Below are 16,845 nucleotides of genomic sequence, written 5' to 3' on the forward strand. Positions count from 1 at the left end.
ATAGGTAAGACTTTATTACTTGAGATGCATGGTGCGTGTTTTCTGACAAACAGCTGGCATTTTACTGGACTGCTAAAATATTTCTAAGTTATGGTTTTGAGCTTTTCATTACCAGAAATTATTAGTCCAATAAAGCAGAAGTTAATGAAGTACTGACTTCCAAGAACATTGGTTTAATTTAGAGTGGGATTTGACATAGGAAAGCCAGGAGGAGATTTTTGCTATGAATCTATTCTGGCCCTAAATGCAGGCCTGTTGTGAGTTAATGACATCAGTGTCAAGTGAAATCAGGGCTTTGCAGCCACAGATTATTATTTTTTTTATGAAACAGGTGAAAATCCCTAGGGTATTTGTGATGGAGAAATCAACAGAGAAACTTGAAAACTTGGTTTTGAATTTAAAAAAAAAAAAAGCCAAGCTTTCCTTTGAGAATTGTGGACCATATGGAATTTATTTCCACTCGATTTATTTTCTTACCATTAATGAGTATAAATGTACATTTAATTTCTAGAAAAGTAATCTGCATGATGGAGGAACTGGAAGCAATGTTACACAAGTACAGATGCAGCAGGAATGCTTGCAGTGGGACTTGTTTTCCAGATATAGCTGTTTCTAATCAAAGTTATCAGCATTTATATCAGATCAAGTTCATCATAGACAGTAGAAAAATAAAACATTGTGATGTTAGGTCAAATTCAACCCAGTCCTCAATGGTTTTCAAATCTCTCTTATGCTGTAGAATGGCAACTCTAAAATATCTCCCCGACCACTGAAATGACCTGAGTACAAAGTGTTCCCCTTTTGATGCAGGTTCGGATGCTCTTCCCAACTCCTCTTTCACTCAATCAGACTGCATTGTCATGGTGTCCTCCATCCGAGGACCTCAAAGTGCTTCACAAGCATCAGTGAAAACAAGCCATGGCTGGTCACCATCGTTTCATCTTTGTGATGAGCAGGGATGGTGCTTGGGGGGTGGCAGATCTGTGTGATGCAACGGAACAAAGAATTCTCCATCGTGTTCTAGATTCGGTGTGAGACCATCCTTAAATGCATTGAGAGCTGCCTGATGGAGGTCATTGGACTTTTGCAGAAAAGAACATAAGCTTTGTAGAAATCCAGCAGTTAGCTTTCTAATGATGGTCAATTCACATGAATAAATGCTGTACTGCAGAGACTGCGCCTTAGGAACTTTAGAGGTTGTATACGCATCTATTGAGATTATTTTCAGTAGCTGTAGCACAGTTAATAACTGGTCACTGCTGACTGAGATTTACACTAAATTCAGAAAGACCTTATGTTTTAAATACAAACATTTTTAAATGCATGGATCACAAAAGGCCTGCCTCCTCCTTATCTGGCAAATTCAGAGCTATGAAGTTTAGGTTACAGACATTACAAAGATTTAGAAAACTGCAGCAAAATCACACCTCTGTAGTTGGAAAAGCTTTTTGGTATTTTTGCTAGGACTGTTGCTTCTTCCAAATATGGTTGCAGTAAAAGTTTTCAGGAAAGGCGAAGAAGTGATTTGGTAAGTGAACGGCTTCTTGAGCTTGCTGCCAGTTGTGGGTTTTACCAGACCGGGCAGCCATGGACAGATGCAGAGGTCTTTCTGCTATCTCAGAGTGGTGTTAGACATACACACAAGAAAGTAGGATGCAGCAAATGAATCACAAATGGACTCCATATATGTTGGAAATCATGGAATACAACAAAATAATGACCAGCACTAAAGGTTGGCTGGTCTACAGGGGATAAGCATTACTCACATCACTGTGGAGTAAGAAAGCGTGTAAGGGTTATGAAGATATTCATCCTAAAGCTTAACTTGCAGCAAGAGAAATGGGAGTGTAATTAATTTTTTAATGGGGATAGGCCTTTCCATACTGACAATTCAAGACAGACTGTATTCATTAACAATTAACAGGAGCTGTGTAAGGCATTTGTTTTTACAAGATGGCAGCCAAAGGCTTCAAAGGGGTGGTGATCACACTGAGCTAGGTGACGACACATGCAGTCAAAAGCCCTGCTCCAAAGAGCTTACAGTCTTGGTCCTACTGAAAAGAGCATTAACCCCAATCCCTTGTGAACTGGGGGTGACAAATGAGGGTGGCAGTGGCGGGATGACCCATGGCGAGGCTCCTGCTGCAGTCTGGTGTCTGGTGCTTTACTCACGGTCAGGAAAGAGTGTGACCGACAGGTCCGGTGACAGGCAGGGGGTTGCCGTGCTTTGCCTCTGCAAAAAGAAAGGGCCCGATTCACTTTCAGCACGGTTTCCACATTGCTCCCAGCTTCTCCTTCCACTCTCCCTATAAAATCTCCTGCTTGGGTATAACTGTCTGAGGCAAGAGCTGCGCTACAGCGCTGGGGCCTGCGCTAGGGCCTAGTTTATAGTCTTCACTGCCTGTGCTTGTAGAAGGAGATGGAAGGGATGGTTCAGGAGATGCTGTGGGAGAGAAAAGAAACAGAATTAGAATGGTCTTTGCTGCTGGTCAATAGAGCAGTGCCCGTATAAAATCAGCAAACCATCCTATGAACCAAGGAGCAGGAGCTTTGGGGTGGTGGGGGGAATCCAGCCCCAGTTCGGGCATGTTCTTCCTTCTTGGGTTGTAAAGAGGCCTAGGGGGGTGCTGATAGGCACACACCAGCTCTTCCCAGTATTTTGCCCTTGGGAAATGCTTGTACCCAGTTGCTTTTTATTCCTTATGCTCTTAATCAGAAGAAAGCTCAACCTGCTGGCAACTAGACTTCATTTACAGAACTCAGTGTCTACATCATCATTGCTCTTAATTTCCCTTGCTGCAAGGTGGCTTTAAAAGAAAGAAGAGACAGAAAGCTAAAACACACAATACCTGCATTTATGTGGTCAAGAAGCAGGAAAATACACTATAAGAGGTGTATGAGCAAAACTTGCAAGAGGAAACTGTGTAAGACATTGTGATTATGTGGCAGCAGTAATTGTGAAACTACAAATCATGTTCTGATTTTTTTTTTTTTTTTAAATAACATAGTCTGCTACTACAGTGGATGAATGCCTTAACAAATAGCGATTGCCTGGCAGCAGTGTCTGGAGTTGTTGAAGATGGTCAGGTGTTCAGACTGTATGGTATTGTGGCTGACAGCAACCAGGATGCTTTACTTAAGGAAACTCTTGCCACTAATAACTGTCTGTGCACCATTGTGGTATTCCCCAGTGCTGTCTACATTAATAGACACTCACCGTCACCACTATTGATTTTATTTATTTATTTATTTGTTTGTTTGTTTGTTTGTTTGTTTGTTTGTTGTTGTGATGTTTAGTAGCATCTCAAAATCCCTTTGGCTCATGCTATTAATTGAAAATCTCAGCTTCTCTGTGGAGCATGTTTCCAGACTTCATGGTAAAGGACGTCAGCAAGGGGGAGATGTGAACTCAGATCTAAGTGTAATGCTTAAATATATAAATAAACTTAAACTTCATTTCCTTAACCATTTCTCCTATCCAGTCCCTTCATTAGGCTGACACTAGTAGCGTAAAAATGGACACATACGGTCTGGGACAGTGTGAATCACAGAGCTCATGCTGCTTGGGAGGACGTGTCCTGGCAGCGGTTCCAGGTTGAGGTTGGGAGGTCCGGACTGGTACTGGAGGTCGATGGTGGATCCTGCAGAGGAATTGGATAAGGACATCGTTCTTTGCATAGTTACCGAGAAGCCAGATGCTCTGGCACAAGCCTCTTTTTTTCAGGGAATGCGGGAGACCTCTGTGGGTGGGGGTTAATGTCTTGGCTCCTCTTTGCTTCCTTCCTGCTCTCAGCCCTTTCACTGTCCAGAGACAGCCCTCCCGGATGGCTGGGGTTTCAGCTAATAACCAACTGCGCTGTTCATCTCTGTGTGTGCTTTGCAATTACCGCTCATATCAGGGTTTCCCATATAGTTATGACTTTTGCATAGTGCTAGCAAAGAAGTGTTGTCTCCCTGCAAACTGCATCAGTTTTGCAGGTTGCCAAAAAGTCAAGCTCCCAGTGGTGTGAAGCACACAGGGTGTACCTGCTTCTAAACTGTCCCTGGGTCAGATTTTCAGAGATAGATTGGAAGAGAACAGCTTGGGGATTGGACTTGAGTGAGAAGATCCCATGTTTGAGCTAAAATTCAACCGGAGCCTTCACTTCCTCTCCTCCCAGGACTGTGTTCTCCCTACCATACATCTGCCAGAGGACAAAATCCCTGGCAAGAAGCCCCATAATAGCTTCGAAATAAAAACAGCTCCGCTGTCCTTTCTCAGCAGGGTTCATACCTCCCAGCAGCATCTCCTGCAGCAAGCTGTCGATCCTCGCCACGCCAAAGAGCTTCACGAACTGGACCTGCTCTATCATCTGCCAGGTGATGCTCTGCAGCGGCGGCAGCAGGAGCAGGATGTCGCTGAACCGGCCTCGGGAATCGTACTGGCGGTCGTTGATGTAGTCCTCCAGGTTGACTTGGACCTGGAATCGCATGTTCTTCACCTTCCCGGGCTCACTCAGGCCTTTGCAGTCTGGGGAGGGGCGGAAGAAATGAAGTTAGTTGGTGGCCTTTGCAGCCAAAAAGTGTTACTCTGGCACTCGGGCTCTGTAGAGGAAAAAGGTTGAGACACAAGTGACTCGACAATTTCTCTCCGAGTGTACAAGTTTATCTGATAGATTTACATTAGGCTGTCACTACTTCATATCTTACATGAAATAAGCTGTTTGAGGGGAAATAGTAAGAGCTTGGTTCAGATGGATATGTCTTGCTACTGCCATAAGTGAAGAGAAAGGATTTAAAAGCTGAACTGTATTTGTCCTTCTAAGTAAACAGCCTGGGATTTTCACCTGAAAGTTTTGAGTCCCAACTACTGCCGCTAAATCCATGCAGGTTTAGAGTTTATCTGTTGTAAACACATGAGCTCTAGCATCAGATTCTTCTCTGGATTTCCTGTCTTTGACCTGTGGTCAATCCATTTTCCATGCACAACCAGTCCAGTTTTGCTTAATCAAGTAAATTTTCAAGGGTAGGCTGAAGTGTCAGGATTTACAGCTTTCCTGTCCTGCTTTTCCTGCTATCTAAAATTGAGATTTCTGGCTCGCTGGACCATTTCCTTCAGTCTACAAAGAACCGCCAAGCAATACATTTTAGGGATCATCATGCCAAGAGATTAAATAGAGTAGTTAGCAAGTTATTGTATGTCAATGTGTAACTCCATGGACAAGCTTACTTGTTAGCATGAATGAATTTCACTTCTGTAGAACTTTGCACTTTTTCCTTTCAGATGAAATCACAGCTCATTGTTGCAATGATCTAAAGCTTCATTGAGATACTAATCAGCTGAGAAGGTAATTTGTCAGACTACTTTTGATTACACCCATCCTCACACAGGTTTGCGGCCAAACTTTAGCAAGCCAAAGTTCATGATGTTTGTAAAACTCCTGTATCTCGATTTTAAATCGGAGAACACAGCAAAAAATGATTAATGGGAGATGATACACTAATTTTCCATGCTAATAGATGCCAAAGACAAAAGGGTGTTGTTCTCAACTTGGTATTGTTTCCCATCTCTTCTCCAAGCTACAAGGCAATACACAATAAAGGGGTTCAAATGCGGTACCAAGGGCATCGTACCTAAGCTGGAATGAAAACCCCCATGTTTGAGGAATGAGAATATAGCAAAGGCTCAAAGCAAGCTTTTCTTTGCCTCTGTGTGTTTCCCTGCTCCCCTCTCCACCCTGAGCTGCTCAGCCCTGCCCTCGGCCAGGACTGGCTGCCAGAAAGATCCATTAACAAACATCCTTGATATTTCTGGGTACTCAATACCCCAAACAGTCCAGCTGCCTGTGGTTTTTAAAACTCCTTTGTGAACTCTGATGGATGCTTCAAGCTGCTGCTCAATTGATTCGCCTAGCTTATGCATAATTCAGTATAAGCATATATATCCTCAGTAGGCATCTCTTTCATTTCAGACTGATGGGTTTTCCTGAAGCCACCCTACAGAAGCAGAAAAACTCCTCTAAGGTCTGCTGAGACTTGCACATTGGTCTGGCTGGTGTTACTACTTGCTAAACAGTAAAGTGCTCGGGAAGAGGCCATTTCCAACATGTCCTCACTGCACTGCTAAATATTGCTCATCACAGCAGAGACAGAGTGAAATACAGAGCTGCTGCCAAGGGGTTTTCCTGGTTATCAGAACGTCCTCAACCTCCCTGGGCTTCACAGCCTGTACCTCTGGCAGCTTCCCCCACTGCTTCTGCTGCCTCCTAATATCACTTTTTTTGCAAGTGTGCTTTTCAGGGCACTCTGGGGGAGAAAGGAATGTAGCTCAGAACCAACAAGAGCAGTGTTTTACAGAAATGTCATGAAAGATGTTTCCCTGCCCAGATATTATGCTCCATACTGATGGGTGAAACAGTAACTCCCTGCATTGTGCCTGTGGCACCCATCGCACTCCAATCCATGGGGTGAAGCTCTGTAGAGCTCCTGCTTCACCCAAGAAGCAAGAAAGCAGTTCAGGGATTTTCCTTTACTCTGCTGAACAGATCGCTAACCTTGATGTGAATCTGAAGTTAGACATTACATTTAGGATTGCAAAAGCAGGAGGAAGAGCTGCATTTCCCCACCTGTTGCCCCATTTCCTGTATCTTTCTGTAACACAGCAACTCCTTCTCAAGCCCCGAGCTTGCCCTAGCAAGCAGGAAGGAAGCTCACCTGGATCGAAGAAGATGATGGCTTTAAGGCAAGCATACTCATTGTCATCGATCTGGATGTCCCGCAAGGGCTTCACCAGCTCATCCAAGATCCTGGTGGCCACTCGAGCGATTTCCAGCTCCGGGCAGTGCATGGGGATGATGAAGTCATTCCCTGGGGAGACGAGAAATACGGATTTGGACATTTGCTCCAGCGCTGCAGACACGGCCTCACCCAAAAGTTACCCAGACCCCTATTGCCAAGTAGTCCCACTGCCCACGCACAGCAGATTTCCAGTATGCAGATTGCTACGCAGATTGATGGAGAAGCAAGCCATGGATGTGATTCTTTGGTCCTTAATTATCTATTTTGCACATGTTGGTGCAGTCACACCATACACAAAGCCTGCTCCATCTTCTGCTCTGATTTACCCTCTGTTATACCTAGCATCTGTTTGCAAGTGGTGTTGTATCTTTATTTTTGGTGCATTTTTTTAAACAATATTCTCCCTCCCACTCTTGCGTTAACATGTTGCTGTCAAGGGCAGTATTCTCCTATTCCCAAGAATAATCCCATCTGTATTTTTGGTGGCAGAGAGTTACATGAAAAGGCTACTTATTCGCACTATAATTTTTAATAGGCCTGCGCGCTAAATTTTTCAGCACCGATACCCAAATAGCTCACTGCCTGGACTCTGGCAATTTGTTATAAAAAAAAAAAAAAGGCAAAACATTTTGAGATCCCACTTAATATTGGGGTTCTCTCAGCCACAATTTCATGTGTGCAAATTATAAAAGCAGGAATGCTTTCACTACTTTACCTAGTAGTAGAAAATCAGTGTACGGTATGGATCGCTTGGCTACCCCCAGGAGCAGGTGTTCCCCTGCGTGGGCTCTGAGCAAGGCGACCTGGGGGTGGCACAGAAGACAGAAATGGCATTAAGTTTTAGAAGCAGAGAGCAGAATGGTGAGCTGTTGCTGTTTAGAGTCAGCCAAATTCAGTGGTTATTTAGTCATGTCAGTTCTACAGATTAAGTACTATTAAGAGCTAGAAATTATTAGGAAATCTTCACTTTCCAGAAGTGCTAGAAATTATTGGGATATCTTCACTTTTCAGAGGTGCTATGTTCACGACAAATGAAAAGTTTTCAGCTGAAAGGGCAGAGAAGAGTTTGGTTTATTGGAGTTATTATGAAATAAATGGTTTTTATATTCATCCACCAGGTTTCAATAAAGGGAACACCTTTTTTCGTCCTTGGTGCATCCTGGAGTGATCAGCTCTATATTTTTGGGCATTTTGGCTACTGGACTCATTGTTAATCACTCCCTTGTCCATTTGTCCTGGTTCCAGTTAGGACAGAGTTAAGTAGCTCATAGTAGCTGGTAGGGTGCTATGTTTTGGATTAGGACGAGAAGAGCGCTGATAACATGCTGATGTTTTAATTGTTGCAGAGCAGTGTTTACACCAGGCCAAGGACTTTTCGGCTTCTTGCTCTGTCCTGCCAGCGAGCAGGCTGGGGGTGCAGCAGGAGCTGGGAGGGGACAGACCCAGGACAGCTGACCCAAACTGGCCAAAGGGGTATTCCATACCATCTGACGTCATGCTAAACAATATATAGGGGTGGCTGGCCGGGGTGGGGGGCCGGCTGCTCGGGGATAGGCTGGGCATCGGTCAGCGGGTGGTGAGCAATTGCATTGTGCATCACTTGTTTTCTTACACATTATTATTGTTAATACTATTACCATTATCACTATTATTATTATTATTGTTATTATTATTTTCCTGTCTTAATAAACTGTCTTTATCTCAACTCACAGGCTTCACTTTCCCGTTTCTCTCCCCCATCCCAGAGAGGGAGGGGGGAGGGTGAGCGAACGGCTGTGTGGTGTTTAGCTGCCAGCCGGGTTAAACCACAACAGCATTATTCTTCTTCCTCTCCTGCAAGTTTATTGCTCTGTGCAGGGTGGAAGGTAGGGCTGGGAATTTGTGTGGAAGGCAGTAGGTGTGCAGGGTCAAGGCATTTGCACGTTACCTGGTCGTCCAGCGGCAGCTCACAAAACGCCGGGATGTATTTTGCCCATTCGACCAGCACCAGGAGCTGCTGTTTCATGGATTCGCACACGTCGTTGATTGTCGCAACCTTCTTCATGGCGATGTCCGCGCTGTGCACCGGGCTCAGCGACGCGTACTGAAAGAGAAGCAACCCCGTTTAGCGCTGGGACCGCGATCAGCATGATTTTCCCAACCGAGCATCCATTCCCATGCTCTTAACCACATCCTCCCTCAACAGCAGCCATCCACGGGTAACGTGGGGAGCATTCCCGGACAAAAACCTCATCGGGCCGTTGACCAGAGGCTTGCAGCTGGGGCTGCTCATTTATTCCCCAGCCCAGGGCGAAGCCTCCACGAGGTGGTGCTCAGTCCCAGCAGACACCCGCCCTCCGCCTCCTTCCCCCCGGCTGCCTCAGGACAAAATTTGCTTCATGTTCCTACTACAGTAGCCAGCAAATATGGGGCTCAGCTTCACTGCAAGCCAGCAAAATGCATGAAATGCATCCAGCTTTTCCCCCCAAGGTGGCTGTCTAGGACACAAAACATCCATTTTGCTCTCTAAATTGCTGCAAGCAGGGGAGAGGGTTAAAATGTAATAATTTTTGGGAAGGAAGCGGACGCATTGTTGCATGTAATATGTAACATCTGGACCATGTGTCTCAGTGGAGAAAGGCTATTTGCATAAGAATTTAAAGGCCACGCAGGGTGAGATTCATTGTGGAACGTGAAGTAAGAAAGCTATCAGCGTTAGTTTAGGCCCAGCGGTTTTATTAGCTTTATTTTTCTCCCCTAAAATTTTTGTCCTGGCAATAAAAAAAAAAGAAAAAAAAAAAAGTAGAAATGAAAGATATAATTGAGCATGACAGGAACGTTGTGTTCAGACCAGGGCACATGAAGAGGGCTAAATTTCTGCACGGGATGCGGGGAGTTTTCAGGGGGGGTGGCAATAATTTAAGTGGGGGGCAGAGGGGACCTGGGCTCTGCAGCACCCCTCAGCCCTTGGAATTTCAGTTCTGCATCTCACACCCCAAAGACCCCACCTGCTTCTTTCAGGACAAGCTGTCTTGAGAAAACGCTGAGGATTTTTGCTGCCTGATTTTGGGTATCTTTAAAGTATTTTCTTCCCTCTGGCTCTGTGCAAGAGAGAGCCAAAGGAGGAAAACCTGGTGGATTTTAGCGAGTTCCTAAGCTAGGAGGAATAGCTGAAGGCCATATACTTATCTAAGGAGCTGAACCCAAGTTTCATACCTGCTGCGCCATGGCCTCGGCCTGGGTGAGCACGTTGATGGACAGCGAGCCGTTGTCCTCGTAGCTGCTCCGGCGGATGCTGATCCTGTCCCGCTCGTTCTGCACGGCTGAAACGAGAGCGCGCAGCGCTGCTGTTAGCTGGCAGACCCCGCACGACTGACCGCAGGGTTGATAGGGCTCAGGGGGAGCTGGGGCTTTTGGGACGTCTGCTCCCAAGCCTCATCTCATCTCACGGCATTGGAAAAGTCGTTCTCTGATCCCACCTCACAGCCTCCGTGTCCCCCTGTCCCTGAGGCTTCACAGGGGGGGTCCTCAGGGGACATCACTGCTGCTCACAGGGGGCAGGAAGAGTCACTTTGTTAAAGCAGCTTAAAGGAAAGGAAGCTTCAATCCACTGGCACCCCCTTAGTATCATCCCTTGTTCCTGAGACCCCCCAAGGAGCCCGTGCCTTACTGACAGTGATGCAGCAGGTTTTGGACACCTTACAGTGACCCTGCAGAGTGAAGATCAGCCCCAGGGCTTTGCAAACAGAAAGGTACGGCTGTTAGAAAAATTAGAAGATAGGCTGATTTGGGGTTTAGGATTGTTCTACCCTTTAAATCACCCTTTCCCAGAAACACAAGCTGCATCCAGCTTCTTGCTCTGCCAGCCCTGCATGTGGGACATCAGGGATTCACTGCACGTCAGCAGCTTCTTTTTGCACCATGCAACTGCTTCCCCTCTGCTGCAGCCATCGAGCAAAGCAGCAGCAAGGGAACGTGCAGGGTTTAGACTTAAAGCAGCCGTGGCTTCAGTGTTAGTTTCTCTCCTGAGCCCTATTGGCTCTGTCCAGCAGCAAACAAGCCCCCAGGGGCTGGGGGATGGAGCCAGGACCTGGGCTTGGTGTTTTCCTGACAGCTCCTCCATCTCGGCCACGTACAGCTCCGAAAGGCGACTGCCATCAGGGCAGAGGGAGCGGGAAGATTGAGTATGTGGTGCTAATAGAGCACAGCCCTCCTTCTTCCTCCAGCAGTTCCAGGCTGCTTTTCTTTTTTTTTTTTAGGGGGAATGACTCAGGCTGAGCTGTCACAGCACTCCTTAATGGGCTTTAACTCATCGGACACCACCAACCAGTGCAGCATTTGGCTCAAAACTGCTGCAGATTTTTCCAGCAAAGATTTTTTTAGTTTATTTCTTTTCAGATTCAGCAAAATCTGTCCCATTTGCCCGCCCCTCTTTCAAAGAATTTGCCTCGATGCTGGGCCTTGCTTCAGAGCGAGAGCCCTTAATTTCTCCGAGTTCCCAGAGGAGATGTGGGCACACTTTCTCACACGGGGTGGGAAGGTGGCTGGTTTTATGGGCTTCTTTTGCCTGCTCAGGTCAAACCTCTTATCTCTTTTCCCAACTGGCCTCTGATGAGAGGCCAACAAAGTGAAAGGGCAGAAAACAGGCAACAGCGACAAGATCAATATTTCCCATTATTGGCAGAAGCGCGTTGTTTGTTTTCCAGGATTTGGGACACAGCCTTGCTGGCAGCCTGGGCCTGCTGGCGGCTGAACAGAGCGTGCTGGGCACGGGGCTGCTGGGATCAAAAGCCAAAGCCACTTTTGGGCTTTTTTTCACCCCCTCCATGAAAGATTGAATGATGGGTAAATCGATTTGGAAAAGGTGTGATGCACACTTATGTAGCCATGGAGCCTTTTCAGTCTACAGATACTTTCTGGAGGCAATTAAATATTGATTTAAACAAAAATATATATATATATTGTAGGTTACGGTAGGAGGCTCCACTAACCCACCTGAGATATCAGCATGTGTTATCATAAGCATGGGGGCAGTGGAAGAAGGCACTCGGGCAGGGCTCCCCCCAAGTCTGAGAGTGGTTATAGGAAATACACGCGTTGCCTGTGATTAATCTTCAGCACAGATTAATCCCTCACAGCTTTTCTCTGTCCACCAAAAAGCATCCAGCCTTGACCAGAAGCCAGCCCCCGCCTGCACATATGGCATCGCTGCCATCCTTGGAAAGTCCCTGCCCAGCCTTTCACGGCTGGCTTAGTAGCAGATGCTCTCTGGGGGCGAATGGGCTCTTTTATGCAATTCCAGAAAAGTTACCAGTTCTGCCTTTCTAATCAAACAACACACATTACACGGGTCCCACAAACCAGTCCTGGGCCATGACAGACTCCTTTAAGAGCCTGCAGCCTGTTTTTCTCCTGGGTGCTTTTATGGCACATATTTGAGTGCTTCCCTCATGCCCTGATAAGCCCAATCTTCAAGTGTAAGTGGATGGCACCGGCCGACTTTCTCAAGGTGATTTGGGTGTTATCACTGAAAGTACCCAAGATGCTGTGGAATTAGATACAAAAGGGAGTTAATATTTTACCTGCCACAAAAATTAATCTGTTGCTGTGGGGTAATTATATTGCTATATTTATTGTGCTTGTAAAAGGGAAGGGGTAGGTCACCCGTGGTGAGGCATCGCTGGTGGTGAGGGCGCTCAGGCTCAGACGTGATCGTGGCTGTGCAGTGAGTAACTTTAAGCAAACATGTAGGAAGAACTAAAACCCCAGTGCTGTCTCCCACTATTTCCAGAAGAAGAAGCTTTTCTCCCCCATCTTTTTTTTCTCTTCCCGTCCTTTGCCCAGTGCTCTGGTTTCCAAAGCCAGTACATCCGAGGGTCATGGTCAGGCTCCCAGCGGAGGGGCAATGCGCAGCCCGTGATGTCTGTGGTGTGCGCGGCTCTGGGCCCCAGCCCAAAATAGCTCGGGGGCCCCGCAAGGAGTCCAGAGCCATGCAGCTGGGTGCCAGGGATGGGAAGGGCCACTGCAGCCCCGCGCAAGGGGACGTCAGCAGGAAAATGTCCCTGTGATACTGCTGGCCAGAGACAGCGTGTCCCCAGCCCGGACTTTTCCCCCAGGGAATTTAGAGGGAAGGCAGGACGATGCCCACAACGCTCTCCAGGGAATTTGACACATCTCAACTGTGGGAAGCAAACGGGAAAACAAACATCTCCTCCATCTGACATTTTAATATTCAGAGCAAGCCCAGGCCCTTTTGCCATGAGCGCATCGAGGATGACAGCGGGTGGGCTGTGGAGCTCGCTGCAGCTCTTGAGCAAACAGCAGTGTGTTTGTGGGATTGCAACAAGCCCGCATTTCCCAAACATTTTGTCCTTGCTACCTTGGCACATCGGTTCAGAGCATGTGACAAGGAACCTCCGGGGAATCCAATAAATACGAACAGAGGCATTGATTTGATGGGAACAGCACCAAACCAGTAACTTTCCATGGTAACTGCTGAGGTTAAAACCCTCCTTTGCCACCTGCCTACATGGGAGGTACCATTTCTGTTATTAATCCGCTAAAAAAAAATAGTCCTCATTCAGTGTTGATGGGATTGGAAGTGTATTAAATGAGATGTGCATGTGTGTGTGCACAAATGGAGAGCAGGAGGAGGAAGATGCAGTGCCCCAGCATGGTGCTGGCACTCACCAGCTCTCACAGTGCTTCCATCTCCACTGACAGATTTACTCCTTCTTGCTGCTGAGTTAATTTATATGTACAAGTTTGTTTTTTTTTTCCCTAGGCTATCTCTGATTTTGTAGGTGTGGTATATTTTATTTGCACGTAAAACCCAATGGTACATGCACGTTTAATCCTTTCACGTGCTGGGGGCTGATTTATGACTATCGCAAAGTGGGGAAGATCCTTCAACTCTTCCATCTCCCTTTCCAATAAACTGTGGTCCCAGACTGCTGCAAGCTGGCAGAAGAGACTCACAAAGAAAAGGCACGAAACAAGATAGAGGCCCTGTGAAACACTAATAAAACCACTCCATAAACCTATCCCATTTAACAAGAATAAATGAATAATAGCCTCTAGTCCTCCTATTGTGATGTGGCAGTGATACAATAATTCTTTCTACTTCTGCATAAATCTAAAGGATTTCATCTACATTCATAAACTACTTTAAAGGGGATGAGAGGTTAAATATTAACCTCTCTTTTTTCACCAGCAAACTGAATCCTGACAGTGCGGTGTTGGACATTTCAAAAGGCTTCAAGGTTATTAGGTGCCCAGCTCCATGTGAGCTGGTAGCCTGGCTCGTTGGAAAAATCACACCCTGCTAATTTATTCAAGGTTAAACATGATCTCAATAAGATGCTAAAAATAGTCTCCTGTTGTATATTTTTTTGAGGGGTGGTTAGATATCAGATGCACTCCTCATTCACTGACACCGTAGTGACCAAAAACCTGTCCAGTAGCATTGTGCAAAACAATAGAAATCGAACCTTCTCCTGTGCAAAGAGAAAAAAGTAGAGAGAACAGACAGAAAAGTAAAAAAGAAGAATAAAGAAAAGAAAAAACCAACACCCAGCCCTGCCATTGTTACACATCGACCATCCTGTGGAACAGTCCCAGCCCTAATCACAAAACGAGACGAAGGGAGTGAATCTCCTGCAGAAACCCTTAACCGCAGTCATAGTCATGTCTTTTCCTCCTCATTTGTCTCAATTTTAATGATTGGTTATTTATTAAAATGAATTATTGATATCAAAAATGTAATTGCGATAGGAGTGTTTCTGAATGAGCTAATTTCTAGGAAATCTGGAGATGGGATTTTCCACAAGCCTCAAGTTTTGGCCCTTTTTGCTCCTGCTGGCTCCGATGGGACCTGGATCCCTTCTGGCACGACCAGGAGCTGGATGCTTTGGACATTCCTTCTCCAAGATTTCTCACTGGAGGCGTAGGGTTCATGTGGGACATTCCTGGTCCTTTCCAAAAGCAGAATCAAATCCAGAGCATACAACCAGGACAATCTAAAGAACCCTACTGATGCTTTTCTTAATGAACTCTGCCCAGCTGCCCCAAACTTATGGTGAACATACATCCTGGAAATACCATGCTCCCAGGACCAGCCCACAACGATACCTTCAGCCACGCACCTACATCACTGCCACTATAGAGAGCCAGTCTAAAGCTAGTTCAAGGTTTTGCATCATCCAGCTTTTTCATTAGGCAGAAATTTCCATTCTGCCAGGCTGGTTAATATAGCCCCTCTCCTTCTCATATGCATTAGAGAAGTTTCCAGAAGGGGAACAAAGAGAAAGAAAGATCCAAATGTGTCACGTCACGTCTTACAACACAGGAAGACTGGGGAAAAATAAAAAATAAAAAAATCTCAGAATCCAAATCTCCATTTTATCAGTTAGTTTTTCCAAGATGAGAACATCTGGGGAGCAGCAAGTTTTCCAACATTGCACATAAAGCCATCGAGCAGTGGGTCAGCAGGGTGCTGGTGGTGGGAACGGGTGAGGGTGACACAACCCCACTGGCCCCACCCCAGGTGTATTGTCACGCACAGGCCGGGAAAATGATCATTTCCAGCTTCTTCCCCTCTACAGTGAATAAACAGTGTTGTTACCACACCCTGGAAAGTCTGATTGCTATTACACGGGCTGTTTGAAAAATGATGCGACAGAGAAAAAGTTTCAAGGTGCTGTGTGCCAGTGCTGGGACAACCTGACATAACAACCTGAGTGTGGATGTCACAACTCTGACATAAATCAGGGAACACCACTGGAAAAAGATTATGTACAAACATTTGTATCATCCTTATACTGCTCTATCCTAAGACGTGGCTTCTCTTTTTTCCCCCAATGCTTTGCAATACTGTTTAATATTAATCTAGAACCACCCTAAAGCAAATAACTGTGTTCTTTTTGTGCACACAATTGTGCAAGAAATATTTTTTTTTCACAGTTCTGCACACATGTTTTGGATACAGCTCCGGTCAGCTAAGCTAATTTCTGCAAAGCAGTTGCTCAAGGTGCCTTAAAAATCTTCTGTACCAAACACATGAGCACTTTGCAAGCACACAACCTGACCACGCACTCATAAAAACGTTGCAAAGAATGTGGCTATGTGGAACTTGAAATGAGTCATCTTCCATCAAGCTGCAATCAATAATGGAGGAACGAGCCAAGGTTTTATAACTTTTACTATAAAACCAATAAAAATCATGCTTCAGCTGAAAGAAAGGAGCTGATAACCAGATTTCAGCTTTTCCAAGCTGTAGAGCATACCGCATTGGCAATTGGTTTTGCCTCCGTCTAGAACTCACCAGATCAGCTTTGGTTTGTTAATTTTACTATGAGGGTTACGTTTTTTCCCTGATATTGTATTTACTCCATTTCTCCTAAATTAAGCCAACAGACATTTTTGCTACATCTGTGAACTATGCCAAACTCCAAGACACCCTGTTCTACAGAAAAACATATGTTCAGAAGTTTGGAAAGAGATTCTTTTCATCATTCATGAAATCTTACGGATTACCAGAAATAAGTGACAAATTTCTCCCCGGTTTCAGTGGAATTGTGATTTAACCCCTTAGGTGAGGGTTATTTAACTAGGTAATATGGATTTTTACTGTCTAGTTTCTTCCTAGCTCCCTAATTCTTACACTGCTGGTGGGCTGGAAAACTGCCCAAGTGAAGAGTGAATTGCTGTAACCATCACCCAACTACCTGCATGTCAGGGGGGGGATGTCCCATCTGCCATGGGTTTGGCCCCTACTTTGCTCAGTACTTAGCACAGTAGGTCAGTCTCTGCCCAGGAAGCTTGGAGTAAATAAAAGAGTATCACCCATTCTCTCCCTCTGTGCAAACACCAAATGACCAGAAATCACAAGTGCTATGATATGTCCCGAACTTTTCCAGGAAAGGTGGTCGTAGGGAGCTAAGGAATAGGTTAACTGAAAGGTTTTTCCCCTCACTTAAGCATTAGGCATTATAACATCTAGTATTTCCTTCAGTGCATTGGAAAGACATTTCCTGATGGTCACTGGTATACCCAGATGTTCAACAACACCTAACTCTTAGTACAGCCAGT

General features: G+C 45.6%; 1 protein-coding gene across 1 annotated transcript in view; it reads right to left on the reverse strand.

Annotated features, from left to right (window-relative positions):
• Window positions 1-419: 419 nt before the first annotated feature.
• Window positions 420-16,845, reverse strand: part of LOC106044855 (hepatocyte nuclear factor 4-beta-like) — a 34,172-nt gene continuing 17,746 nt past the window's right edge. The window contains exons 8-14 of the mRNA XM_067004163.1: window positions 9,973-10,079; window positions 8,705-8,860; window positions 7,493-7,580; window positions 6,694-6,846; window positions 4,274-4,510; window positions 3,528-3,641; window positions 420-2,443 (exon numbers count right to left, since the gene is read on the reverse strand). Of these exons, the coding sequence (XP_066860264.1) occupies window positions 2,307-2,443; window positions 3,528-3,641; window positions 4,274-4,510; window positions 6,694-6,846; window positions 7,493-7,580; window positions 8,705-8,860; window positions 9,973-10,079 (992 nt within the window). The 3' untranslated portion in view covers window positions 420-2,306. The remainder of the gene's footprint in view (window positions 2,444-3,527; window positions 3,642-4,273; window positions 4,511-6,693; window positions 6,847-7,492; window positions 7,581-8,704; window positions 8,861-9,972; window positions 10,080-16,845) is intronic.

This window comes from Anser cygnoides, chromosome 12 (genome assembly GCF_040182565.1).
Source record: "Anser cygnoides isolate HZ-2024a breed goose chromosome 12, Taihu_goose_T2T_genome, whole genome shotgun sequence".
In the NCBI taxonomy this organism is placed as follows: domain Eukaryota; kingdom Metazoa; phylum Chordata; class Aves; order Anseriformes; family Anatidae; genus Anser; species Anser cygnoides.